The 27,741-nt window shown below is 44.8% G+C and overlaps 3 protein-coding genes and 1 pseudogene across 5 annotated transcripts; 2 read left to right on the top strand and 2 right to left on the bottom strand.

Annotated features, from left to right (window-relative positions):
- Positions 1–1,257: 1,257 nt before the first annotated feature.
- On the bottom strand, positions 1,258–7,130 carry LOC133887961 (kinesin-like protein KIN-7F). 3 transcript variants are annotated; one of them, XM_062328008.1, is made up of 14 exons: positions 6,807–7,130; positions 5,969–6,266; positions 5,225–5,314; positions 5,023–5,123; positions 4,814–4,927; positions 4,646–4,727; positions 4,501–4,568; positions 4,325–4,390; positions 4,120–4,244; positions 3,660–3,987; positions 3,362–3,469; positions 2,394–3,269; positions 1,878–2,194; positions 1,258–1,793 (listed from the first exon to the last, which is right to left on the bottom strand). In XM_062328008.1, exons 2-14 carry the CDS (start codon positions 6,213–6,215, stop codon positions 1,469–1,471), a joined length of 2,847 nt encoding a protein of 948 aa, XP_062183992.1. In that variant the 5' UTR covers positions 6,216–6,266; positions 6,807–7,130; the 3' UTR covers positions 1,258–1,468. The 3 variants fall into 3 exon arrangements, with proteins under 3 accessions (XP_062183992.1, XP_062183991.1, XP_062183993.1); XM_062328007.1 differs by having other exon boundaries at positions 5,969–6,460; XM_062328009.1 differs by lacking the exon at positions 6,807–7,130 and adding an exon at positions 6,359–6,626.
- A 2,769-nt stretch (positions 7,131–9,899) lies between these two features.
- LOC133889333 (glyoxylase I 4-like) lies at positions 9,900–11,159 on the top strand (annotated as a pseudogene).
- An 8,036-nt stretch (positions 11,160–19,195) lies between these two features.
- LOC133888154 (NAD(P)H-quinone oxidoreductase subunit M, chloroplastic) lies at positions 19,196–20,244 on the top strand. Its single transcript, XM_062328297.1, has 2 exons — positions 19,196–19,735; positions 19,921–20,244. Exons 1-2 carry the CDS (start codon positions 19,202–19,204, stop codon positions 20,095–20,097), a joined length of 711 nt encoding a protein of 236 aa, XP_062184281.1. The 5' UTR covers positions 19,196–19,201; the 3' UTR covers positions 20,098–20,244.
- Positions 20,245–20,442: 198 nt separating this feature from the next.
- On the bottom strand, positions 20,443–27,453 carry LOC133888153 (uncharacterized). The gene is made up of 4 exons (XM_062328296.1): positions 26,703–27,453; positions 22,007–22,238; positions 20,917–20,999; positions 20,443–20,580 (listed from the first exon to the last, which is right to left on the bottom strand). The coding sequence occupies exons 1-4, from the start codon at positions 27,414–27,416 to the stop codon at positions 20,506–20,508; spliced, it is 1,104 nt and encodes a 367-aa protein (XP_062184280.1). The 5' UTR covers positions 27,417–27,453; the 3' UTR covers positions 20,443–20,505.
- Between the last annotated feature and the right edge of the window lie 288 nt (positions 27,454–27,741).

Consider the following 27,741-nt stretch of genomic DNA (forward strand, 5'->3'; position numbering starts at 1 on the left):
CCAGCCGGAAGCCCTGTTGTGCGCTCCACCAAGGCCCAAATGGTCGCTGCTGCAGGCCACTGCCCGAGGTGGCTGTCGAGCCTACTCCACTTTGTCGCTGCCCAGGTATGCCTACGATGACGAGGAGGACGACTATCCAGAGAAGCCATGGCAGTACGGGGTCACCACGCCGCCCCCCTTCCGGCCTCGACCGTCGGTGCCGCAACCCCCCCCCCCTCTTGCCTCGGACGTCAGCTCCGCGTCGCCCGCCCCTGCTCCGGTGCGAGACCTGATGGGTACTCACCGGGTTTCAGGTTCCAGCTAGGGTCGGATGCGGGTCATATTTCAACCCGACTAGGACTTTGTGCGGGTTGGATTTTCATTTGACCCGATCCATAGCAGGTGGGTTTTAGCTAAATCCGCACCTGACCCGATCTGTTGCCATCCTAGGCAGAATACGGACTTACATGCTGTGCTTCAGATTTTTTTTTTTTCCTTTTCCGATTCGCGTACAAGCTGCACGGGTCGAGTACTATCCGTCCGGTAGTCAGTCGGATTAAGGGCCAGGTCCTTTTGTCCTACACCGTTTCGGATTTCCAATACGCGAGCGGCAATATCTAACGTGCTAGGATTCAGGCCAGATATATCAGGCTACAAAGTGTACACGGGCACCACGGTTGTATGTGCAGTGCAGTGCTGGCTATTGGGTTCGCCGAAGCTCGCAGGTCGCCACCGTGAGCTACCGGCTCTCCGCATCCAGCGCACGTACGCCGGCCAGCAACCGACCGCCTCCATGTTGTTCTTCGAGAAGAAGAAGCAGGAGCGGGGGCGGCGCCCAGCAGAGCCGAGGCAGCGCCCGAGCGGCTCGTGATGGTGCACGTCGAGATCCCGGCCCCGGGGCACGTCGCGCGCGAGTTCGTGCCCCCGGCGTCGCACCTCGGCTCTGGTGGCCCAGGCAGAGGAGGTGGACAGTATCCAGCACCAGCAGGGCGGCGACGTGATCCGCGTCCCGTTCAGGCCCTACGACTTCGTGGACGCGATGGTGTGGACGGCGGTCGAGGAGGCCATGCAGGGGAGGACGCCCCACGCGGCAGCGGGAGCCATGACCTTGGCCAGTACCTAGCTCGGCCACACTGATCGCGATCGTGGCGGCGTTGGTTGTTTGTCATCAAGAAGGGACGCGCTCTCTGTGATATGCTCTGGCAACTGTTTTTTTTTTTTTAATGAAACAACTACATGGCTCTATGATTCAATGAGCTGATTTGCTCAACTCGGCTCTACCTCCCTCAATACTTTGTTTCACACAAATGTCACCCATACAAAACGAATAAACGATCAATCCATCTATATACCACTCGTTCCATTAAAATACCAAGCGGACAACAGATCATACAGAAATACATTAAGGGGCCTACAAATGTTCTTAAACTTCTATAATCACTACGGCAACGACAACCTCTTCGCGTCAGCTTCACTTTCTGAGTATCACTCAGTCCAGGGAAGAACGCCCATATCTCCAACTATTGTAGGATCTCCGGGTGAACTGCTGTGGGGCAAAGCTAAGTCCAAACATCTCCCTCAGGGCCTTTCCTGGCTCTAGGAGCCCGATCAATCTGGCAACGAGAGACGCGCTCTCTCTGACATGCTCCAGGTCTTTGGTTTCGGTCCAGAGGCGCCGAGCGACCTGCAGTCTTCTCCTCTTGGAAGAGAGTGAAACTCCCCACTTGGCGTACAAGCTCTCCCTTTCCTGAATCGTGAGCCACTTCTGCATCTGCCTGCAGAGCATCTCCCTCTCACGTTGCAACTTCTTTGCACTGCATAGCAAGTCATTTTCGTCAAGTGGCATTCCAGTGATGTGGTGCATCAAGGTCGTGAGAAATATGGTGAAAATGAGTTACCTTGAAACCAGGGAAGTGTTCAGGCTGCCTGCTAACACATTATTTCCCATGCCTCTATTGGAGTATGTATCTTTAAGAAATGATAGCCTCCTAAGCTCCACTTCCATGTAAATGGCGTCAGCTGGATCCCCTTTAAATAGCAAGAAAAAGTAAGTCCTGTGGACCAAGGAAACATTGCATCCATGCCATAGGTCAATAATCTCTTGCTGTTTCTTCTCGAATTCCAATGGCCAGCGAGAAGGTGATTGCAAAGCATCCATAATGGGATCCAGTCCCACGCTCCTTATGGTTCCTTCTGCTAAATCTCCATTCTCACCCTGAGAGTCATAACGAAAAGAAGAGTTCATTGAAATTCTGCACATTACATTACCCTAACGAGTTAAAATTAATTTATAGTAAGTAACATTCTGTGAGCTATTCTAAACTGTAGCACAATAATTGCATACTGAAATTTTTGTAAGTCGAAATAGTAAAATGAGCCATGCCAGGAGTGCAATAACATTTCCAGTTCCGCACCTGATCACCACGTTGCTTCTGATACTGGTCCTGAGCCATTTCTTTCAGCTCCGCAACAAATTCACCTATGCCAGCAAATTCTGTGTCACCGGCAACAGAGCTGTTTGCCTTGAGTTCATCCCTCGTGGTAGTAATTTCAGAAAGCATTGACCCTGCCCTTGATAAAGTTTCATTCTCTGCATCGAAGTTTAGTGCAGATCCCCTTCTTTGACACCCTTCAGGTCTCCCTGGGAAATCCATGAAACTTCTGCTTGGAGGTGTGCAATCATCCTTCTCCAAGTCTTCAAACAAAGTAGAACCCATCAAAGACCTACAGCTCCGGCTTCTGCCGATTACTTTTGAGGTTGACGAGTCATGTGTTGAGGATACCATATCTTTGACTAGATTGGCAAATGGCTTTCTGACATTCTCTAAATGTTGCTCCAGGGTAATAGAAGATATATCATGCTGTATAGGATTCACAGATGGATTTGAATAATTATTCCCATGCATACTAGAATCCACGTTCGAATCTTGCAGACTATTGCTTCCCACAGCTGACAAGTCTACACATTCATTTCCTTCTGTTTCATTGGTCTCTATACATCGTACTTCTTTGCAAAGATCCTCTGAATCTTCATTAGAGATCTGAGAGGTATCATCTCTGCTGTTAGTTGGGGGCATCCCACTGAACGGAGGACTGCTGACTGAATAGCTAGGAGGGGTAGCAAACTGCACATTATTTTCAGACTGCTGTGACCTACGATCTCTTTGTGCCGCCCGGCGTCCTAGAAACCTAAAATTTTGGTCACTGTTGACAACTTCTGATGACTCAGTTGTCGATTGCTCATCTTCACGTGGCTGAGGAACATCGAAAGTGAAGTTTCTTCCAGTAGCCTGTATTTATACAGAGATAAAAGGCATTTTTTTTTCTTTTGTTAGGAAGCAACAGTAAGAATAATTAAGCAGAAAGCATGAAGTGCATGTACCAGGGGGTGCTTTGAAACATGGTTATCTCCAACAACCTGGAGCAAATCTTGCAGCCTAGATTGAGCGAGATCGCGCTGTAACTTCAATTCCTTAATTTCTTTCTCCATCTGCAAATAACACATGAAACTTTTACATCAAGGTAAGAAAGTTGTCATATATTATCATTGAAGACAACTGGTATGGTAAAAAATGCATGCAACATGCATAGAAAGGGTAGTTCACTGCAGTTCCTAAGTTTCTTCGTGTACAAAGAGATAGTGAGATTAATACACAAAAAGGATCAGAAGTAGCATTTACCTTCCGGATTTGGTTATCTTTTTCCTTCACCAATGCTTCAAGACTAGAATAAGGAGCTGGGCATCGCAATTCACTCTCCAATCTAGCAAGTTCTCTTTGTAATTGCTTGACTAGTGCTTTATCAGACATGACCACGTTAACCTGAGCATTTGTAACCACTTCCTTTGCACAACTTGCAAACAACAGAGTATTTCTTGATTGCTCCATATGGCTTCGGGCTGGGCTCATAGTACAAATAATTGCTGTTCTTGCATTACCTCCCAGAGAAGGCTGTAATATGCGTGTCAGCTTTGAATCCCGGTATGGTATGTGCCCATTCCTTACCTTGCTGAATGAACGAAGACAAGTAAACAATGTAAAATGCTATGATGCTCCAAAAAATAAACAAGACTTTTATCCTATGAGGAGCAAACTAAACTGAAACTCAATACTGTGCAAAATATGGAGTTAAGGGTGCAACCTTAGTTTCCGAATGACAGTTCCCAGGGTAAGCAGACTTCTATTGATATGACAACCTTCCTTCAACCTAGCACCAGCTGATAATGCCTGAGATGCACGTTCACTTCCAGCCAAATCAACAAAGTTCTGCACGGTACAACAAAATGTGATTACACTTCTCTATTTTTAAGCAGCAAATGAAATACGAGCAAATTATTAGTTCTTACCACACTAGCCACAAGTGTTGTTGACTTGTCCTTACCCACGAACTCACGAGCTGAACTTTCTATGGTCTGAAAGAAACATTAAACAAATCATAAATGATGAACTTCTGCTACAACTATTTTACAGAAACCTACCAAAGCCTTTTCCTTTTCTACATGTAGCCGAGTAGTGGACAAACCAGTTTAAGTATTTGATGTGATCTAGAGCTGTTTTCATTTAAGTATGTCTCTCCAGTTCTTCTTTGAGCTGATACAACCACATAAAGTAAATGAGATGACTGTATTTCTTATTATAAATAAATAAGCTACCATAAAAGTATCCACCTTCACACACAGAAATAAGCTCCTTAAGGTGGTCCGAGTCCCTCAAGATCACCTCACTAAGGTTCTCTACATATGTTCCCTTCTGTAGAATAAACAACATCGAACCATCAGCAATGCCCCCAGCAGGACACTTTTAAAAAAGAGAGGAAATATAATAGTTGCTCTGACCTCAGCATCATCCCAAAGTCTAAGGGAAGTGTTTTCTGCACTAAGAAGATCCCTTACAACTTCATTATATATTTCTATTGCTGAGAATTTCAAAACAAACACCCTCTCCTCGTGCTGCAAAAGAAATGGTATGCTTACCAGCTGACAATTCAAAAAGCGCAACTTCAACCCTGTCATGAACTAAAACCTGAGGAAAGATTCTGGATTACCTTGCCGATGTAATCATAGATATCTGCTACTGTATGTTCTGTTATTCCAGTCATGGTGTATGTCTTTCCACTACTTGTTTGACCATAAGCAAAAACACTAGCTGTACAGGCACAGAAAAGGGGGGAAACACATTCAGTGAGTTCACGGAATGCTTTGATTCAAATAAATTGGTGAATGATAGGCAAAAGGTTTGGACTTAACAGTTAATGCCACTAACTACAGAGAGGGCAACCTCCTTGGCCCCTTCCTCATATACTTCTTTGGTATTGCAGTCAGAATGGAATACCCTATCTGCAATTGGAATAGAGACATGTCATAGACGATGCAAACAACAACAAAACGAAAAGTAAAAGAACTTTGTAGCGCATGCTTGTGAACAGAGCAAACTAAAGTCCCACTGACTATCTGTACTCTACCAAGATAAAAATTAGTCTACTAATAAAATCGTCCAAGTCAATTTCTAAACTGTACACATTTTAATTTCAGGAGAGTTTGTTTTTAATTAAACAAGCGTGTTACAGAGACAACTTGATACACTAAAACAGCCACTTTAATTGTTCATGCCAGACCATTACTCAGTAATCAGCTTAGCCAAGGTGTCTTAAATGCCAGTAACAGATACTGATATATTATACAGCAACAGAGAACTGGTTATCTGAAAGGAGACGAGACAGATATTTGAAATTCCGAACAATGTCAAAAAACATGCTATAAAGTATGAACCTTATTTTTCTTCAAAATGCAAATGAAATATACTTTGTATTAGAAAGTACTTTATGTCTCAATGACATCTGGATATCACACCCTGAATTATTCCAATGTACTGATTAGACAGCCAAATTCTGAACAGAAGTTGCAGAGGTAATGAACTATGCCTACAGAAAATCCAAAATAACGAACAGCATAAACGTGGTAACAGAAACATCTGGTTTGCGATGCACTAACCAAATGAGTACGCAGTCGGAGCAGTAGGCCGGTCCGGGAAGGAGCTCCGGGCAATGATGGTAGTGTCATTGATGCACTCCCACTCCGCAGGATCCCCCCTTGCAATCTCCTTCTCGCTCAGCGGTCTCAGCCGCACAGAAACCAGTATCTTCTCCAGCTTTCCCGCACCACCTCTGCCACCATTGACCACCTCAGCTCCTTCCACCTTGTCCCATTGCACCATCTCGTCACCTCCAATCGCCCCCATCTCTCACTAACTCCTCTCCTCTCCCACTCCCCTTCCCTGCCCCTACACCATCTGCCAAGATCACACCATTATAAACCGCAGAAAAGCGCACACATCCAAAACAAAGAAAATCAACAAAAGCAATTAAAGGGGAATTCAAGAACCCCGTCCAACTCGAGTGATTTGGGCGGGGTGCTAGTGTCGGTATCGAGTGAGTAGTTGCTCTAGTAGGTGGGGGCGGCAAGCATTCTCGCGGGCCCCTAGTGCTGCAGATGATTAGGATGGCGGTTAGGGGGTCGTCTGCTACTACATCAGAATCACACTAATTATGTCGGAGAAGACGAGAGGGCCAAGTCTACAACCGTAGCCACTCATGAAAATGCTGGCCACTCTACTTCCTAAGAACGCCGCTAGGAACATATTTTACGACCCCACCGACGGGCAAGAACTTACACTAGAATCACACGACAAGATATGCCCCCTACTGCTAATAATTTACCCGCGCCAATTCATCGCTGTGCCACCAAGCTGGATCACATCGGTGCATCACTACGGCAACCTGTAATGCTCAAGCAACAGCGACACGAAAGCAGGTAAAGGCGAGGAATTTACCAAGTCTAGTGGTGGACCCGTGGCGCTGACAGCGGCAAGGACTCAGCAGCCTCCGCCACCGCGCAGGGGCCGGGCTTGGCGGCAGCCATGGCGACGCTTGTGTTTTTTGGGGGCAGGATTAGCGAGAGATTTGGGGAGCGTGTGCTGGATGGAAAAGCTTGGAAGTTGAGTGAGCGAGCGGGCGGGCAGCCACCCCCGCGGCGACCATCAGGGCACCACCCTCCCCACGATCTGGTCGTGTTCGCTTGGGAGGATCGCACAGGACGGACGGTGGCTTTCCTTTTTGCCCCCTCCCCTCCTTTTCCCCGTCTTCTTTTTCCCCACACTAAGATCATCTCCAACAGCTACCTTAAATCTTCATCCTCAAAATACTATTACAGTATCCTCTATCCATAACACTGTAGCAGTACTGTATCACTGGATAGAGGATTTGTTGAAGATGAATTTCTAGTGCTACAGTATACGCAAAATACTGTAGCACTAAAATCCTCAAATTTGAAGACTCCGTTGGAGATGGCCTAAGGGAAGGGGCAGCCGGCACGGAGAGGAGACCGACCTCGACCTCCCTCTTCCTCTCGCTGCGGTTGTTTCCCATTCCCTGCTGTCTTTGCCGCGCGTTTTGCGTGCAGGCCCTCGCCTCCTGGATGTATTGCGACTTGCTGTGTCACCAGCTGCCGCCGCTGTTCCAGTCGGTTGCCATCTCGCATGTGCTTTGGGGAATCAGATTTGCTAAAGAAAACAAGTTAAAATATGTGATGTTTTATATGAGATAAGTGATTAATAAGTTTGTTAATTTAGTTTATCAAATTTTAAATTGTTTGAGCTTAGTTTGAGCATTTTATTATAGACTACCTGGAGTTGGAGAAATATTATAGACTAACATTTGCTTTACCTATATGCTGCCGGCGGAATGGATAATCTGACTTGGTGGAATGCGATGAATGATGCGGGATCTTCTGCGAGAGAGTTTGGTGGGAAAGGGTGAAGATTCATCGTGATAGGATTGGCGATTACACTAAATTGCTGGTAAAGCAAATGCCAATTGTCGGGTTCGGCTGTGAGAGATCGCTTCGGTTTTACTCCATGTGTGAACGAGTGTCACTCATTTAGCCGTGCGTCACTTTTGTTAATGCACTCGTGTCTTGCAAAATTAGCAATAAGCTCACTCGATGGATTGCTGCTGTCTTGTGCTAGTCGTCTCGGTATGATGGCATGTTGTCCACTGTTTCGTTCTACGCGTGGGAAAACTGGTTCAGGGTGCTTTTGCAAACCTGACAAATCGAGCATCAATCTCATCGGAGAGAAGTACAGTAGAGCATCTTCTGCCTGGAAAAACGACACTAAGGTGCACAGTCAGTGACGTGCACAGTCAGTGACTAGTTTCCTATCCAATAAAAGGGGTTACCTGTTTACACCTATATATAATATAGAGAGAGACAAGACTTTGTACGAATAACCATTTTGAATTAATAACAGATGTTTAGAAAGTGAGAAAATTATGCTACCGAAGTCTCCAATCTTTTTCCAAGAATACAACACACTCTAGCCGTGCAACCAGAGTCAAAAACTTTGGTTCTACGAGAAAAGAACATCATACCCAACTGCTACTACGTAGGAGTATGTACCAATGCACCTACTTGCCATGCCAACAGCGTGAGAGTTGTTGTAGACTGTAGCGCGTAGAGTTTTTCAGCCCCACGGCATAAAAGCCTTTGAATTCCTCGCCACTCGCCAGCAGCTGCACATTTCGGAACAACGCAACTGGCACAGCTGAAGCAGCAGCACCAAACCACACAGGACGTACTCTCCTCGCTCCCCGGTCTTAAATTTTTTCCACGAGTCGCTCGCAGGTGCATGGACCACGGATCCTACAGGCCTGCGTGCCTTTCGAACGCGCGCCGAGGGAACGAAGCGTCCGATAGATTTACAGCAGCTCGCGGACGATTCGGCGGAGGCAAGCCAGAGCCTGGTGTGTTCTCTCCTTCACCGCTTGGAGCGAAGCGAACCCCGTGCGCGCCCTCCCGCGGGGCGTAGTTAAATCGGCCGGCCGGCCGGCGGGGAGGAGCCCCCAGCCCCAGGTGCGCGGCTTCGTCGGTAGCCGCGGCCGGTTCCGCGTGAGCAGACGTGGGAGGCGACAAGCGCTTCAATCTCAATGAAGTCAAGGCACATGTGCACCTGGAGGGCTTGTTTGCTATTCTGAAAGAGAGAGGGGTGCAACTGACACGGTGTGTAATATACTTGACGCAGCTCCTTGCTCCTTCCAGATCAACAAATTCCTGCCCGTTCGGCCGGGGGCCAGTGGGCGTACTTTGTCAGTAAAACATGTGCCAATAATTCTTGCTTTCAGTGAGCCACTGTGGTCCAGAACCTGTGTGCGCCCTCCAAGGGACTTCAAAAATTCCCCATTTTTTTAGATTGGTAGGAGCAACCTGCTGAAGTAATAGTGAACTGCAAGCCCTGCATCCGGAATGGAATCAGCATTGCCTGCGTCAGAATTGTGCATTCTACCGTCATTCTACCTGGCCACGTTCTTGCAGTAAAACCTGTGATTCCTTAGCTTGGCCAGCCATCGGAATTGGCATTTGTTGTCCATTTGCACGGTCTTGTGATGCTGGAAGGTGCCGCTGCCTAAAAGAGGAGATGGCACTGATTGATGCCGAGTGCATATGCTTACCTTCAACTCTAATCAAAGTGGACTGTGTCGATTATATCGCGAGCAAACATCAAGTTCTGCGGCCTCGCTGCTTCTTTCTTGCTTACTTTATTGAGCCTGTTTGATTTTGACACGGTTAAAATGGTGATTGATTTTTTAAAAAAAAAATGGGAAGGAAGGTACCGATTTGTTAATTTGAATAAAACATGAACAACCAATTAGACACTACCTAGCAGTTGATGGTTGCTTCAGACTGAGGTGACGTGCTCAAAATTCCTCCTTGGGGCTTCTCGAATAAAATTCCTTCTCGGTTCAGTTGACCAAAGTTCAATATAATAGAAAGAACCACGTTTCCGTTCTGTTGCAACTGTGATAAAAATATTCTAATATAGGACTAGCAAACGTGTGGCAGAGAACTGAAACCAAATTAGTCCAGTCGGCATCCTAATCCTGAATCCATGAAGACACCTACCTGTAACAGGATCAGTTGCCGCTTTCTAGAGGCCGGTGACGTAAATTGCCTCTGAAAAAACGAGTGCTGCATGCTTAGCCGCACAAAGAGCTAGCCTATTGAGAAGCAGTCAAGCATTGACATTGAGATTCGGGGATCAAGAGCCAGGGCTAAGGTATGATATAACGCAGCAACAGGTCGATCGACGGGTAAGGGGATTGGTATCAATCCTACGTGGAGGTCAAAGTCTCCGGGTATCTTGATCCCTGAATTTCCTCATCCTATTTCTTTCAAGCCTAGCTTAGATGGTCTGTGGCAACTGGAAGCATATCGGTTTCCGCGTCAGGAAAAGCTATTGTGCCGATGAATGCGGCTATATATACATGACCTTTTCTGTCTCCTTACCAGAACCTGAAACGCGATTGATTCAACGAAAGAACTCCGTGTTGCCAATCAACTGCCTGCGTACGTGATTCCCTCGTAAAAAAGCATGGGATTACATGAGGAGAAGCACTGCTGTGAGCCTGGCCCTGCCGTCCCGTTCGTCCGTCTGAACCACGTCTCGTTCCAGTGCGCGTCCGTCGAAGAATCGGTCGAGTTCTACTAGCGAATGCTCGGCTTCGAACTCATCAAACGGCCGGCGTCCCTCGACTTCAAAGGAGCATAGTGAGCGGTGAGCCCGTGAGCATCTACGTACCTGCAGGCTGCAGCTACTAACATGAAACTGACTAGCTAGTATCAGCTACTTGTTGCTCAAGGTAAAATTCACTTGTTGCAGGCTGCACAAATACGGCATGGGAATACATTTGTTGCAGCGTAGTTCGGACTACAACGCACCGGCAGTTGCAAGACCGCCGGCGATCAACCCCAAGGGCAACCACATTTCCTTTCAGGTGATCACTGCAGTTCTAGTACAGAGTACAGGCTACAGAGCACAATCATGCAAATGCACCGACCTCGTCATTCTACAGCTAACATGATGTGCGTGTTTGTTAATGGCAGTGCACGGACATGGGGCTCATGAAGATGAGACTGCGGGAAATGGAGCTGGAGCTCGTCGCGACGAGGGTGCGGGACGGCGAGACGGTGGCGGAGCAGCTCTTCTTCCACTATCCGGACGGCAATGGGATCGAGATCTGCGACTGCGAGAAGCTCCCCGTGATACCCCTCGCTGATGCAGCCGCCGGCCTTCCCAATCTGTTGGTGCCAGCGTACACAAACGTTCATGGCTAGTTTCCTACGTAGTTAGTAGCTAAGCATGATTCGATTCGTTTTATAAGTTGTAACAAGAAATTATGTACGTTATTTCGCCATTGTTACCAAGTGTGCTTAATGTATATACAAGTTTCCTTGCAAAAAAAAATGCATATACAAGTTGACGCTTATTAGGGTATGCTGCAGCCTCAGTTCGTTGTACTCACGAGCCGACGTCCTTAGCTAAATCTCAATAAATCTACTATACGCACAGGCTCAACCAAAATCAAGATTGAAGTCTTAGACTAACATAACCAAAAAGATTAGTCTAATAGGTAAGTATCCTTCACCTTTTATGTCATACTCCTCTATCATCAATTTTTGATATGAGACTAAATCCAACAACGCGAAAATAGGATGATTTTCGGTTCACGCGTCTTCCCAAGCTGGATTTACAGCCAACTTTCCGAATAGATTATTCCCTCATGCAAAAGATAAAGCCCATTCGCAGCTTTTGCTCTGCCTTCCACGCGAAGGCTTCATCACAATGAGAGTAAAATATTTTGAATATTTTTATATTTTTTGTTTCAAAATTTGGAAAATTGCACGACTATTTAAAAATATTACAATAATAGGCTATTGTCGTTCGTTCATCGGACGAGAGTAAGCTCTCGCCCATCCATAGACCTTCTGGACTCTACCGGTCAGAAGATTAAAAAATACATTGAAGCCATGTATCGCTCATTGAATGGATGAGATCTTCGTGTTGCCCATTGAATGGGCGATAATAAGGTGTCATCTAATGAACGGGCGACACCTTGCTGCCTTTTTTATTTGCGGCAAAACAAGCGTGCGCTGTAATGTTTATGTTTTAGATTTGTCCAGTGCCATTAGATATTTGTATGATATTTTAGATACCTAGATTTTACAAAAACGGAAACGTGAACATGGTGTAGATGGTGGCATGTACGGTACATAATCATTCTAACCTAAATAAGTACTGTGTCTAAACCTAACATGTTTTAGGGAATGTAAATAATATAATTACAACATGTGGTCTACTGAGTCGTACGTGGGTATTTTCACTTTCTCATCGCTTCTGGTCTTGCCTCACGCGCCCGACATGCCCGCTCGCTCTTCCTCTCCCTCTCCGCCTCATGGGCCTCCGCCATCATGTAGTTACGCTCCTCCCTCATATTCTGCTGCTTCTCCTAAATACTTTTACGCGTAGCCTCCATCTTCTCGTTGGTTTCCATCTCATGGAAGCGTCTTCAAGCGGCGTGATGCTGAGTGTGAAGGAGGAACATATTCACTTACGACTGCTCAGTATCCAGCCATTATAAGAAGTCACATAGTAGTGGCAAAGACTGCAACAGAGACAAAGCTATTAAGTGGTAATTCTTAGTTGTATTTGGAGTAGTTTGGACATTATGGTTTACCTAATGGCGGGACCCAATATTGGTGCTTCCCTGTGGTGAATCGTACTCGTAGTTGCGGCATATGAAGAACCTCCTTCCGTAGATGTCAGAAAACTCAAAGGACTTCATCACCCTACAAAGGTCTCCACACCAGCACTTGGCACTTTGACCCTATCACGCGTAATATCCGTCAAGTATTTCTTGGGGGAAAGGAACGAATGCTATTTTCCTTAGAGTTGTGGAGGTTGAGGCTATTGGTTCGGTTGTATATGTGGTTAGGAGGTCATCTATTTATATTATGGATTCGTACTGGTGCATAGACTAAGTCCACAAAAATCAACTCTAAAAAAGTTGATTCTGCAGTAAAGTGTGGTCATATCAACTGAAAAGGCTACTCATGAAAAGGTTACTTCCGAAAAGACTTCTTTTGAAAAGCCTGCTTCTGAAAAGGCAACTTATGAAAAACCTATTTCTGAAAAGACTACATTTGAAAAGGTTATATCTAAAAAGGCTACTAATGAGAAGATCAATTCTGAAAAAGGCTAGATATGAATAGACTAGGTCTGAAAAAGGAGTACTTGTTTTATTATTATGGTTGGATGTGTGCGGGTAAAACAAATTTGACGTTAATATTATACCGTAGTAATAGGACGTATGTCGCTACAACGCATCTATAAAAAGGCTCATATATCTAGAAACTGAATCCACAACGATCAATGAAGGGAAGGGAAGGGAGGGGGTGAGGAAGAAAGGGGGCAGGGCGGGCGGCGGTGAGATGGGATGGTTTGTTTGGTCCAACTGAGTACGAGGAGTCTCTCTACAACTTTGTTTTGCAGGATAGGAGTTATTTTCGTTCTTCAAGTCACCTAAAAATTTACAAGCACTCGAATGAGCCATGACCCAAGTGCTGGCTACGATTGTGTCGTTCATATGTACGATGAGAGCTTTCATGTGAGACGTCGATTCTTCCGATGTCCTCTTGGAAGAATGAGAATTATTTCATCATCACCGTCAGTATCCTTATTTGAAAACATTATACATTATGATCTTCATATTTTTGCAGGCCTCCGATGACGACCCCGATAATTGCCAGTACACTAGATGGGTCGATTCTCCTATTCTACAGTATATCTAAGATTACATCTACAACCTGCGAGACCAAATATTCAACTTGCAGAGGAAGGTGGAGAATATGGCAAGTCCTCCTGTAATACATATGGTGGACCCTTATGTATGCATCAATCCATGGTGCACCTGCCCGTGCCACAATAGGAATGCTCCTCCTCCTCAAGCGTAATACGGTGTTGGAGATTATTAGACCTCAAGAGCGTCCTCACTCTAAGTCAGTACGATTAGAACCACTATTAGGATATCGTTGTAATTTGTGTATCGTCCTATTGATCTTCACCCTTTTAAATTCACCAAGGCATGTTTAGTATGTCACATAATGCCATTGTAAGATAGGTGTTTATTATGATTGTTATGTAATGCTTGTGGTACGACTCGATGCTCCGAATAGAATAAAAAGAGGGACATGAAACATATTATAATACTAACAATAACATAGTAGCATGAAGAAAGTAGCATTACACTAATATTAACATAGTACCATAACACCAACAATAACATAAGACAACATAGCCTATAGGTTATGTCCCCTCTTGGGGACGAACCCCTGGTCATATCTACCCTTGGAACCCTGCACCTCTGCGCTCTCACTTGGTGAGCTGAGTACGTCAGCAGGTCAGGTGGAACGATCATCCGCTCAGGCTGTCCAGCGGGCGGTGGAGTGGTGTAGTCATCCTAGGAGGGTTGTGTCCCCAGAAGTGGCGCGCCAGGTAGCTGGGACGCATCAAGTTCGTCACTCTGTCCGAAGATGTACGAGTACCTAGGAACCTAACTACTGTCCCTGGTGAGTAACTCCATGTATCCACCATGTGTCTCTACGTCCTTGAGATCATCAACCTCTAGGCATGGAACAACAAATAAAATATATTATCACTAGTAAAGTGTGATATATGTAACAATTAGTTATCATGAAGCGAGTGTTGTACCTAAACCAGGGACGCAAGAACTCGAAGGACCCAGGCCCATGGAGAAAGGTCGTGTGGACCTATTCCGTGTTCACATTTGCCCGGGAGACATAGAGGCCACTGTCGATCTGCACCTTGGTCACGCGTGCCTCGACATCAATCTAGTGTAGTATGTTCATTGTTCATTGGTAGGGACTCAAGAGGTACTGCTTCGTCCTCCGGTCCCCTCATGGGCCTTCGTGCATGCTCTTGGGTTTATTTCTTTATCATCTCATACAGTGTCTTCTAAAGACCATTAAACTTCCACTGCTGGTTCTGACCGTATAATCTCTTGAACATGTTCATGTGGTTATTGTTCTTGAATTGACAGAAGAAATTTGCACCCAAATACCTCATGCACCACCTACTATACAGATCAGGCCACATATGTCCCATCATGCCATGGTCCATTCCATTTTACAGATCCTAAATAACTTTGAGCATTCCTACATGCCGTTCATGAATAAGGCACACATTCGTCCGAGCACCCACAATTATGATCCTCACACGGTACAGGAACCAATAACGACTGATGGTATTCTCACTCTCCACAAATGTAAAGACCAACGATAGCACTTGGTTGTTTCCATCAACCTCAATAACAGCCAGGATCTATCCCTTGTACATGCTGGTATGAAAAGTGTCATCGATGCAGAGGATACGTCGATATTGCTTGAAAGCTTTGATACATGGTCCTAATACGAAGAAGCATCGATTCAGTATATATTTGCTAGGTTTGGACAACATTGGGTACTTATCAATGTCGTAATACGTCCCCGTGTTCCTTCGAGCAATGGTCTGCAATAATTTTGGAAGATTTTCATATAATGCTTCGTAGGTCCCTAACCTCATCTCAATTGCCTTCCTCTTTACCCTACATGCCTTATTATAGCTAATAGTATACTTGTACTTCTTCTCAATTTGTCTGATTATGGACTCTGGTTCGTAGCTCAGGTTGTTCATGATCTGGTCGTACATCACATTGGTGACAAAGGCTGAGGTGATGTTCCTGTGGCTAGGCTCAAGTTCATCCATCCTGCAAGTATGGTCTACCATAATCGACACCTCCCAACAGTCAACCCATTTCTGCTTGAAGCCGTGCACCAGCCACGAGCAACCCTCCTTCATGCACTTGACATAATAATCCTTCTTACTTGACTTGACAACATGAAACTGTCGTCGAAGCGATATCGCCCATTGAATCATATTATCCTTCATGGCCTAACTGGTAGGATACCTAGCGCTCTGGGTTGCCTCATTCTGCATATACTCCAAGGCTACCTGATTCCTCTCATTCACTGCAAGATTTTTGAAGTTGGGATTATTCCATTCCACGGGAACAAGAGTGTCTTCTTCATCATCCGACATGTCATACTCAGGAGATTCGTCAGTCTCAAGATCATCCTACTATATCTGTTCAATTAGAGAAGAGATTTTTCCCCTTATCTGCCTCATCGGTCGGTTTAGTCGGATAATCTGATGAATGTGCACCATCCAGATCAACATTTCATCATAGTCTTCCTCACCACCCTCCTCCTCTGTGTACCCCTACCCTGCATCTACACAACTATCCCCTTATTCTTCCATTACACAAGTAACATAGGAGGCCAACATCTGTGCACAATATCCTACAGGTACCTCCTCCAGACTTCATCTTTCCTGAGTAGGCACACCTCCCAATACACACCATCTCTCACATGGTTGTCTACAATGCTAATAGTCATCTCTTGAATCTTGGGGTCTATTTTGAAGCACCGCATCAACTAGGCGTACAAATGTCTGATACCCTTCTGCATAGGTCTAGAGATACCATAGTCCATGACTCAAATACACACAATACTACATCTTTCGGACCATAAAGTATTCCACTATCCCCATAAAAAATCCTAAGCTACCACTTATCCGACATACCTATCAACCATCGCCATAAAACCCTAATATTATTATGACAGAACATACAAAATTACATACAACTACATCTACAATAATACAATATTCATTAAAAATATGACCTCATATGGTGCTGAAATTTCAGCCCAAAAACCAAAACGAAAATCAAAACCGGAAACCGAAAAACTTGCAAACTTGCAAGAGGACAAATAGAGGGAAACTAGGAGGTGAATTGAAGCATGTGCAAAAATATAAACCTCATTACTCAAAGAGGTCAACCCTATTTTAAACGGATTACAAAGATTTATCTCTCAAAACTCGCATCTATTACATAGGCTTAACACTCTTCTTTCTCTCCTCAAAAACCCTAGCATAAGGCTCTCATGTAGATGACATAAGGGACACCTCACTAACTAGCCATACCCCTCTATTATAGCCTTGGAAGACCCTTAAGTTTCTTTGAATGTTCCCAAAATACCTTTCTTTTATAGTATATTTCTACCTACCATCGGGACTATTTTGGTCTATTTTCTCCTCCATCCATCGCATGACTGTGACGCCTTCACGACTTAGCTTCGTCTTGATGCAAGCTTCGCGATGATGCTATGTGCACTCCATCCGCCCACGATTTTGTGGCCAAACCGCGAAACCGACTCGCACGCTTCTCAAGGCGTGACTCACAGCTGCTTGCTTTGACCTCAAGCAAGTATTCCGATGTTGACGCGTGTCCTCCGTCTTGCGATCTTAACCGTCGATAAGTCTCTCCCGCTTTCGATCACTCGGCCCGCCTTGTCACTTACATCGGCATCCCCTTCGCTTGACTTTGTCAACACACCGTCTTCATCCTTCACCTCATGTTTTGTTTGACCTCCATGTGTACAACTGAGATCACTCTTGACTCCGCCCGACCTCCTTAATTGTCCGGTACCAACTACCCCGCTTGGCCCAGATCACCCGCCGTCGACCGCCAAGTTTCATCCAACACCTGCACATCATTAGACAAGCAAACATGTATCTCCAAAACCATATAACATCATCACATGTTAGTCCAAATCAAAATCAAGTTGAAAAAGATCAGACGTAACAAAAATATGAACATCGGATGGTCCGACGTTCACACCAGTGTAACACCGGACCATCCGATTAGTACAATTCCACTGGAGCCCGGTTTTCATTCCTCTCTAAAAAAATTAATCCGGTGACCACTTCCGGTGCTCACACTGCTAACATCAAACCATCCGGTGCCTTCAACTTGCCCTCTACACTGAAATTTTTTCGGTATTTAACATTGCACACATTGGATCATCTGGTGACAACTACTCCTGGTACACACATTTCAGCCCTTTTGGAAACATTAGTCTGGTGTGCACCCATTGCTAATACCGGACCATCTGGCGCTCTCTCCAAATTTAACATAAAAAATCCTTCTCTACAAGAATTAGTTCGGTGCTCACTCTCACCCACATCGGACTTTCTGGTGAATGAATTTTTCTCTGCCTCTGCACTGAAACAACTCTAGTGCTCACAACTGCTACACACCGGACTATCCGGTGAAGTCAAACACCCTCACACCGGACTATCCGGTGAGGGTAAACTTTCTACACCAAAACAACGATATAATCTCCAATATTTTGCTACTTTGATTAGACAAGATCAATCATTGCATACATAACTATGCATTTGTAATTAGATAGACACTCAACCAAAGCCATATATTATCAATCACTCATCACATACGATAAACTAAGGCACATATCAAATGGAATCAAGAAATGTATGCCCTAAAATAAGTATATGCGTAAGGGGTAGACTTTCTTGCCAACCTTATCATTCTGGAACTTGGTTTCTCACGTCGCTACATCAAACACCTCTAAATTTTACATCTACTACCTCAATTACTTCTACAATATGTCTAAATCCTGCATCTAATATATAACATATATCTAAATACTACATCTAATTACTAAAATATATGTACAAACAAGATCTAATTGATAAACTATGTCTATCCCTAGATATATATTCTAACCTACAATTTCTCCTCCCTCTCATCCCCTCTCCTTCTCTCCTCTCTCTCCTCCCCCTCTCTCTCGGCTCAGCTGAGTGCAAATGAGGGTGTTGACGTCGGTCGACACGCCGTTTTTTATACCCAATGAGGAAGGTGCGGGTGAGACCTCAGCAAAACACTTTTAATATTGGTTGACCGGCGGGCCCCATAAGAGGCGAGACCTTGCTCTCATCTAATGAATGAGCGATAGTAGCATATTGTTGTAATATTTTGAAATGGCTATGTAATTTGGCAGATTTTGAAGTAAAACATATACACATAAAAATTCAAAATATTTGCATCCATCAAAGACTATTGCATATCTCCTGCTTTTCAGTGCTGATAACATTGTTTAAACATGTCCCAAACGCGAAGCTATGGCATCACCATTCTCTCACATGGAGCTCGAAAAGCATAATCGTCTAGAAACACAAACCGTCGGAATTGTCACGCAATGTCGGTCCAGTACCCGCCGTGTCACACGAAACCGCGTAAGCCCAGTATCGCAATGCAACCACGCCAGCGTCCACAGCCCAATACATTTGGAAGCCCTCGTGGCCCAACAGACCCAACCAGCTGCTAAGCATTGCCGGAAGCCAGTGGCAGAAACAGCCCTTATCCACACAGGTACACGACACAAGGCACGCACGGTAAGACGCTTGTGGCTGCAATGCACGGCAGCTGCGGCCGGCACGCACAGACCGCGAAAAGAAAACCAGCAGAACCAAAGCAAGCGCTAAGCAGAGGCCACAGCATGGCGATCACGGCCTCGTCATTTCTGTCCCCGGCCAAGTTGGCGCTCCAGAGCCGGTCCCGGGGCGCCAAAACGGCGCGAGGCCGCGTCAGGTTCCCTCCGGCGCGCGCCCAGCAGCAGCAAGAGCAACAGGTGAAAGAGGTGGAGGCCGAGGCCGAGGCGGCAAGCGTCCCGCCGGCGCAGGCGAAGGGGGACGCGCAGTCGCTGCCGCGGCAGCCGCTGGCGGAGAGCAAGAACCTGAGCCGGGAGTACGGCGGGCAGTGGTTGAGCAGCACGACGCGGCACATCCGCATCTACGCGGCGTACATCGACCCGGAGACCAATGCTTTCGACCAGACGCAGATGGACAAGCTCACGCTCATCCTCGACCCCCAGGACGAGTTCGTCTGGACCGACGAGACCTGCCAGATGGTCTACAACGAGTTCCAGGACCTTGTCGACCACTACGAGGTAAGCTCGTTGCTTCATCGTTTCCATGGGGGTGGGGGGGGGGGCGGAAAAGTTGTGCTACTACCAACCTTAGAAAAATTTCATAATTTATCATTGTCTCATGGCTCGTTGAAACCTGAAAGTAAATCTGCAGTGGCGGAGGGTGCAGGAGTAAGTAACATGGATTCATTTCTGTTCTGATACAGGGGGCTCCGCTATCAGAGTACACACTTCGGTTGATTGGATCTGATCTTGAGCACTACATCCGCAAGCTGCTCTACGATGGGGTCATCAAGTACAACATGAGGACCCAAACCCTCAATTTCAGCATGGGCAAGCCTCGTGTCAAGTTCAACAGTAGCCAGATCCCCGATGCAAAATAGAATGTATGCAGCACCAAAAGAGGATGATCTCTCCATTCAAAAGCTGAGCGATATGTATATTTTGCTGTTCCAGAACATAACTCATGGGCCAGAGCATTCCAGAATTTAGATTACACACATGCAGAGTCATACATCCTCTGTTGACAACATTTTGTTACTCCTACACAGTTATATCCGCATAAGGAGAAGCCGAGCAAAATAAGGGTATACTCGCTGTGTGGAAGGCCACTTCTGTTTCTAGGGTATTAAGATTGGATACTAGTTTCATAACATGATAGTTTTATAATTTCTGCTAAAAGATGTTACCGACCATTAGTCTATTACCAGTCAAAGTTGCACACCAGTTACCATGCCTAATCAAGGAACAACTCTTTTTGGACTGGAGCGAGTAGCCACTAGTATGGGTAATTAGTTTTCATAAAAAACTCGGTACTTTTTGTAATCATCTCTCCATGGTCTGAATTGGTCTTCATGCCCAATATTCTACAACAACATAGATAGAATAAATATTCAAATTAGGAAAAATCTCACCATGCTACGCTGTTGCCGAGTAGCAATGCAACTGCATGAAAGTAAGAAGATAGTATACAGTTATGATGGAAATAAACTAATTAATCATGAATTTGATTGATGTCATTCCTAGCATGATCCTTAACTGGACTATGTTGAGCTGCATCGACAAAACTGTCTATCTCCACTAAAAAGATACCTTTTCTTTTAATTCTGCCAAACTACGAAGCCATGAGTTTTAGATGCGTGCCAACAAGCACTTAATTTTCCCAGATTATTACTAAGATCAAGGAAACGGTATCTAGTTACCTTCAACCAGAAGAAAAGCCCACGCAAAAGAGCCAAGCGATTGGGATAGCTATTGCCTTCACCTTCAACTTGGTCGGCAAGATCTGGAATTTAATAAAAAAAATGTCAGCAAGTACTATAACCACATGCAAATCAGGCCAGTAGGAGAGAAATAGCATTCTTCCTAAAAAAACACAAATTGAAATACATAACACCATATGTGTTTTACTACCAACTTCGAGCCATAATATCACGGAGATACCAAAGACAGGTTACTGACTCCTCGTGGCAAAAGAAACATCAGAAGAAAAAAATACGACAAAACAGGATGAATCTACAATGGGCATATACTTTAGCATTCAAATCATTGCACTGAGCCACTGCCATCTGCATATGTGCTGAAGGTTCAAATGAATCGACTGTAGAGCCAACACAGTTCAGCATCAGTATATACTACTCCACAACAAATCATTTCAGACATTTGCAATGTCATACAATAGAAATTTAAGTGCTCCAAGTTCCTCAGATTACTTGTGCATAGATAATACAAACAATATGCGGCACTGGAATTCCAAAATTCTAAGAAAAATCGTGCAATGACAACTGTTAAAGTAAGACAACATTTTGTTTTTATTTTTTGCCTTTTTGAACAACTGCTGCTAAGTTTACAAGTTAAGAATTCCAAGTGTGGCTTGGAAAGAATATGTCCACGACTACAATCCAGAGATTCAAGCGAACCATCAATAAGCAGTTTTGGGCATATACTAATTTAACAACGGTATAATAAATTTAAATATTATAGAAATAAAACAAATAATGAAACAGCACAACCCTTGAGTCCCAAGGTTCATAACGAGAATAACAAATACAAACAATGGCAAATACAAATTGTTTCGTGAAGGACAAGGCGACAATTCACACAAGTACATCAAATACAATCTTGACAGAGTATCATACAAGGAATTTGCTTTAGCCAGGAGATCTGCAAAAATCTTTACAAAGATATTTATACAAAGAAAATAACAATGAGGCTGTTACATAACCAAAGAGCCAAAGAACAAAATGATTCTGAAAAAAAAAAACAATCCATGTGTACGATACGAAATCATACCTGGGTAACAGTCAAAGTATGACTTGCCCATCTCATATGTGCAGGCGTAGTTAACCACACGATGACGGGTCCTTCGTTCCTTTTTAACTGGAGTGCGATTAGTAGCCATGCCAAACAGCTCATCATGTTCTTCCTGGTTAAATGGTTTCTTAAGAACCTCCATCAACTTCTGTTTGAAGTCTGACTCTGGCCTCTCAACAATATGTGTGGGCCATATAGCGCCTTGTAATTCCTGTGAGTAAACATTTGCATAAAAAAAATGCATCATGACACATAGCACTGGTCTTGTCTTAATATGTAAAAACAAACCATGAGATAGGAAGGGCTGTATTAACCGCATCACAAGACATATCCTCTAAAATCATTCATTAAGTCGGAGAAAAATAAGGTTAGAACATCCACAGATTACATGAAAGGGGAAATAATCTAAAAAGTATTAGACAATACAGCCCAATTACAGTGGTTGAGATTTACTCTTTGAGAAGATTACGTGCAATAAGTATCATAATGCAAAAGATCTACATGGACTGATGTTTTTAATGGGTTATCTATATGAACGGTTAACAAACATGCTATACATACACCCAAAATAAAACCTTTTATGATTGATTAGAACACTATACATCAATTTTGATTGCTAAATATAGAAAGAGCTAGCAAGCAACTATATCACAAGAGATGTGGTCCATTAAATGTTGCCAGCTAAGATAACCATGTCATAAAAGAAAATGCACACGGACAGAAAAGCCAAAGAGGAGGTAAAACCATTAGCCATATTTATCCACCCAAGTATCCCTCACTAGCGGAGATCATATGCATTCCACTGGTGTCCTGTGACCCCAATATAGTCCTGACTAGCTGAAAACAGCTAACAACAAAACTAATCAAAAGGAAATAGTACTATGAAAATATTGTACACTCATTTTAGACCAAATTAAAAGGAAGATTGGATAATAAATTATTTCACGAGACTCAACTCATTGTGTTCTTTTCACTGTTGTGTATTATAGATCTATAGGGTGTGTTCGGATCATACTTGGTAGCCCTAACTTGCCAAACCAACATTTTCCGCCGGCCCCTTAAATTCAAACACGTTGCCCACCGGCAAATTCGGTCCAGCTCCCACCTCATTTTCCTCATTCTCACGTTATCATTCTCCTCTGGAATGGCAAAGGCCTCATCCTTAGGGCTGAAAACGGTAGCGGAAATTCCCGTTTAACCGAACGCAGTTTTCACGAACTTCTGACCGTTTCTTACGGTATCGGTATCCCGAGAAATTGGAAACGATATCGGTAATTTGAGTCGGAAACGAAAACGATTTTTCCTCCTCCCAATCATTTCCGAATATTTCCGTTTGTAGCCGGTAATTTCCGCCGATAATTACCGAATACCCAGAACTAATTCCAGCCTCCCAGGGCCTAGGTGACGCCACCCCATCGGTCCAACCCATCTCCCGATCGGATGGGCCCAAGCCCAAGCCCAACGCCGCCACCAGCCTCTCAACCTCTCATGGCTCCTGATTCCTGAGTCCCAAGCCCAACGCCACTGCTGCCTCTCGACCTCTCTTAGCTCATGAGTCCTACCCTCATCCAAACCCTCCGGGATCCAGCGCGGCCGCGTTTTTCTCCAGGATCCTGCACCGCCGTGCGTCCCTCCAGGCTTCTACGCCGCTGGCATGTCACTGGGCACCAGATCTGCTTGGTGGCTCGACTTCATGAGCCGACAACGCGACGCGCCGACGCCACACCACAGCGAGCCAGCAACGCCACGAGCTGACGACGCGACTCCACACCACAGCGAGCCAGCGACGCCACACCACGCCGCAACGCGATGACGCCACGCAACAGTGAGCCAGTGACGCCACCATCCACTGACACCGCCTCCACGCAACGATGCCGCCTGTAGGAGCAGCACAAGCATGCATCGTCCCGACGCAGGCTCATGGAACCGCCGACCCAGCTTCGCAAGGCCCACCCCTCAGAGCTCGCCGACTGCAACCAGTCCACCATATCTTGGTAGGCATGCCACACTGCCACCCCGCCCCCTTTCTGCAGAGCTCCATGTTTTCTTGGAGAACTTGTTTATTTAGAACTTGGACAATTTGGTAGTTAGTAATCTACTACTCTTCTTGCAGATGTAGTGAACAATGAACATCAAACCATAGTTAGACTAGAAGTAGGATACTTGGTAGTCGAAGTCAAAAGCAATTGGTGAACAGAAGACTGAACATTAGCATTTCTTGAATGACTGAAGTAGACTAGTAAGCTATTGCATTAGTATTTCTTGAATGATTGAAGATCGGACATTTTTCATTTTCATTTTGTTTTATAGGAAATCAGAAGCAATTGGTGGTTGTGCCAGCTACAAGTGAAAGTGCAAATATGAGTCTTGGGGTGTGTGCATCATCCGCAACACCTACTGCAGCAGCATCTTCTTCAGCTAAGAGGTAGTTAGAACCAAGTGATGCTAATGCAGTACCAACAATTGGCGCTGGTGGAAGTAGCACTTTGGGCGCAAATGCAGATGATGCAATAGATGTGGACCTGGAAAATGATGGACAACTACCTGCCAAACAGCAGAAAAAGTGCACATCGGATGTATGGTAGTATTTCAACAAGTATACTATAACAGTGGAGGAGAATGGCAAGCAAGTTGAGCAGTTGTGAGCACAATGAAAGTTCAAAGGTTGCAATAACAAGACCAGCAAGGCTAGAGCTGAGAGCAACCGAGGAACCACGGGGTTTTGGACTCATTTGAAGCACTATCATAGTATTGTTAAAGGCCAGCGGCAAATCAAATCAGAAACTGATCCTAGGCATTACTGTTGTTGAACCATACAAGTAAGATCAAGAAGTAAGTTTGAGGAAGTTCTACATTGCAATTATCATGCATGAGTATCCATTCAACATAGTTGTTCATGAGTATCTTGTTGATTGGATAAAATCTATGTGTCCTAGCTTTCCTATCAAGTCTCGTGTCACAGTTAGAAAAGAACTTATGGACATCTATTTGAAAGAAAAGGAAAAGTTGTATGCCTATTTCAAAACCCTTCCATGCCACTTGAGTGCAACTATGGATATGTGGACCTCAAATCAAAACAAAGGGTATATGTGTGTCACTATACATTGGGTAGATGAGGATTGACATATACAGAAGAGAATTGTGAATTTCTTCCATGTGCCAGGTTGGCATACTGGTGAGAATTGTGCCATACCCTTAGTTCATGCATGTTGAAGTGGTACATCGAAAAGAAAATGTTTTCTTTGACTCTAGACAATGCTGCTGCTAATGAAGTTGCTGTTAAAGATGTTATTAAAGACCTCAAGAAGCATAGCCCATTAATGTGTGATGGGTAGTTCTTTCATGTGAGATGTGCCAATCACATCCTCAATTTGGTTGCTAAGGATGGTATGAGTGTCATTGCATCTTCTATTCAGAATATTAGGGCATTTCTAGTTGTGCAAGAAGTCATTACCAATTTGCTATGTAGCTGCCTTTTCATTATAGATTCTCCTAAAGTTTTTTCATTGCTCGCTGAAATTGAGGCTCTTGAAGATGGTGTTGAAAATCTACAGGTTGAGGTACAACTTCTATCCTTTTCACCTTGTTTCTTGATCTGAATGTGCAAAGTATTGCTAGATAACTAGCAGCTAGTTTTCACTTCTATGTTTCCTTCTTACTTATAGTTTTCACTTCTATGTTTCCTTCTTACTTATGCAAAGTCTTGCTAGACAGCTAGCTGCCTAGCTGCTAGTTCTCACTTATATTTTTCCTTCATACTTATGTAAAAAGACGCTGCCATACTGAAAATTAATTGAATTATTGCTTTACAAAACTGCAGGATGAAGAGGAAGACTTAACAGGTGATAATGATGATGATGAGTCAGAGTTTCAGCTATAGGCCGGTAAAGGCAATGAAGAAAGAATGAAAGATGGCTATCTTTTGCTTCAGACTTGTGTCATTTTAGTAGCTACTATGTTAGCTATCATTCTGTGAAATTATGTCTATGTTTATGTGTTCTTTTGGTTCAGCTGGTTAAACTTCATGTGTGACCATCAAACCATGTCATTTTAGTCCAGACTTCAATCTTTGTCTATGTCTATGGGTATGTCCGTATGACGTATGTGCCTTGTCACTTGTGAGTTGTGAGATGTGAACTATGAACTTATGTTTAACATTAGAACTTGTCCTCGTATATTCGTATGTATCATGGATTTATGTTTATCATATTAAATGTGTCTTGTTCTTTATCATATGTGATGTGTTTTACCTCGTATTGTCATTATGTCATGTGTAACTTCATCGATCTTATCGTATGATATATGTGGTTTGTGAGCTACAGATCGGTATATCGGTTATGAATTATCGATTCCCAATCGATACCATTATATTTTCCGTCCGACATCATCGTTTCCGACATTTTCGTAATGCCGATGCCGTATTAGTTCCCGACTTATTGTTTTCGATATCGCTTCCGAAACAAATGTGAAACTGAAAACGGTTTTAACCTTTTCCGGTCGTTTCCGACCGTTATCAGCCCTACTCATCCGCCTCTTCCTCCACCTCCTCCTTCACCTTTTAGGCCAGGCACGTTAGATAAACGTCACAAGAAAAGAAACGTATAGGCTTAGAGGCATGGAAAACAGACGTAACAACATTTCACAACAATTCATCAAACTGCAAAACATTCATCACCTTGAAATCGGATGCAACACCCTCCTCGTTCTCATCGCTATCCTCATTCTTCTCCGTCCCAACATCGTCCTCCTTTGACGCTGGAATGGCCTCATCTGCCTCCTCCGCCTCCACCTCACCCTCCTCCTCATTATCATCAATAGCAGCATCAGCATCCTCCTCTTCCTCAGCCTCAGCCTCAGCCTCTCTTTCTTCCCCTATAGTCATCGAAAAGTCCCCCATCTCGTACACCATTCGGGCATCATTCACCACGCGAACGTGCTGGAGGCAGTGGCGGTAGTCCTCGTCCATGTGGGGCTCGGAGTCGTACCACGCGGGTTCCGCCGCGGGCGCCGCCAAGTCGTCCTCTTCCACGGGGACCTCGCCGACGTGGCTGGCGGCGCGGGTCTTGACGGAAGCGGGAGGGGAGGCGCCGCCGGACGGGACCTCACCCGCCGCCGATGAGTCCTCCTCCATGGGGGACGGTGAGCCTTGAACCCCGCCTTCACGGCCGGCGGTGGCGGGGGGCTCGGCATTGGGCCCCTCGAGGGTTTCCTCGTACTTGATGACTTGGGGAGGGGAGGCGCCATCCTTGGACGGGATCTCGACCGTGTAGGTGACGCCGTCGAGGCGGACGTGGCTGAGGAAGAAGAGGTAGTCGGGGTCGATCTTGGCGATCTCGTCCGTGGACAAGCCCGCGGTGCCGAAGCAGTAGGGCTTGGCCGGCGGCGGCATGATCGGGGGTTTCCGTCTCTGGTTTGATTTTGGAAAGTCGGCTGAAGTCCGCGAGGGGACGCGGTGCCTCTTATATGGAGGGACCTGGACTGGAGCGATTATTTTAGTTCTGGTCTGGGCTGTATTTTACCCTACATAAGATCCTTGTTTGATTTGGCGTTGGTTCGATAAAATAAAGTAATTTAGGTTTGTTCTGTAAGAGTAACTTTAACTGAATAGTTAAATTTAACTAGTTATATTTTATTTAGCTATTCATATTAAAAGATTTTTCATCTATATTTCTGTACATTCTAACAGACTGGCCAAATCTCACATTATATATCTC

The sequence above is a fragment of the Phragmites australis genome, chromosome 13 (assembly GCF_958298935.1).
Source record: "Phragmites australis chromosome 13, lpPhrAust1.1, whole genome shotgun sequence".
Classification (NCBI taxonomy): domain Eukaryota; kingdom Viridiplantae; phylum Streptophyta; class Magnoliopsida; order Poales; family Poaceae; genus Phragmites; species Phragmites australis.

What these genes read in the sequence shown, in the direction of transcription:
- LOC133887961 (XM_062328008.1), bottom strand. Translation starts at nt 6,215, where the DNA reads ATGGGGGCGATTGGAGGTGACGAGATGGTGCAATGGGACAAGGTGGAA. An exon ending in ACTGTCATTCGGAAACTAAG is followed by an intron (nt 3,988 to 4,119) that starts GTTGCACCCTTA and finishes TCGTTCATTCAG; the next exon opens with CAAGGTAAGGAATGGGCACA. An exon ending in AACACTTCCCTGGTTTCAAG is followed by an intron (nt 1,794 to 1,877) that starts GTAACTCATTTT and finishes CTTGCTATGCAG; the next exon opens with TGCAAAGAAGTTGCAACGTG.
- LOC133888153 (XM_062328296.1), bottom strand. Translation starts at nt 27,416, where the DNA reads ATGCCGCCGCCGGCCAAGCCCTACTGCTTCGGCACCGCGGGCTTGTCC. An exon ending in GTGTTGCATCCGATTTCAAG is followed by an intron (nt 22,239 to 26,702) that starts GTGATGAATGTT and finishes GTTTACTCACAG; the next exon opens with GAATTACAAGGCGCTATATG. An exon ending in ATACTTTGACTGTTACCCAG is followed by an intron (nt 21,000 to 22,006) that starts GTATGATTTCGT and finishes ATTAAATTCCAG; the next exon opens with ATCTTGCCGACCAAGTTGAA.
- LOC133888154 (XM_062328297.1), top strand. Translation starts at nt 19,202, where the DNA reads ATGCACGGCAGCTGCGGCCGGCACGCACAGACCGCGAAAAGAAAACCA. An exon ending in ACCTTGTCGACCACTACGAG is followed by an intron (nt 19,736 to 19,920) that starts GTAAGCTCGTTG and finishes GTTCTGATACAG; the next exon opens with GGGGCTCCGCTATCAGAGTA.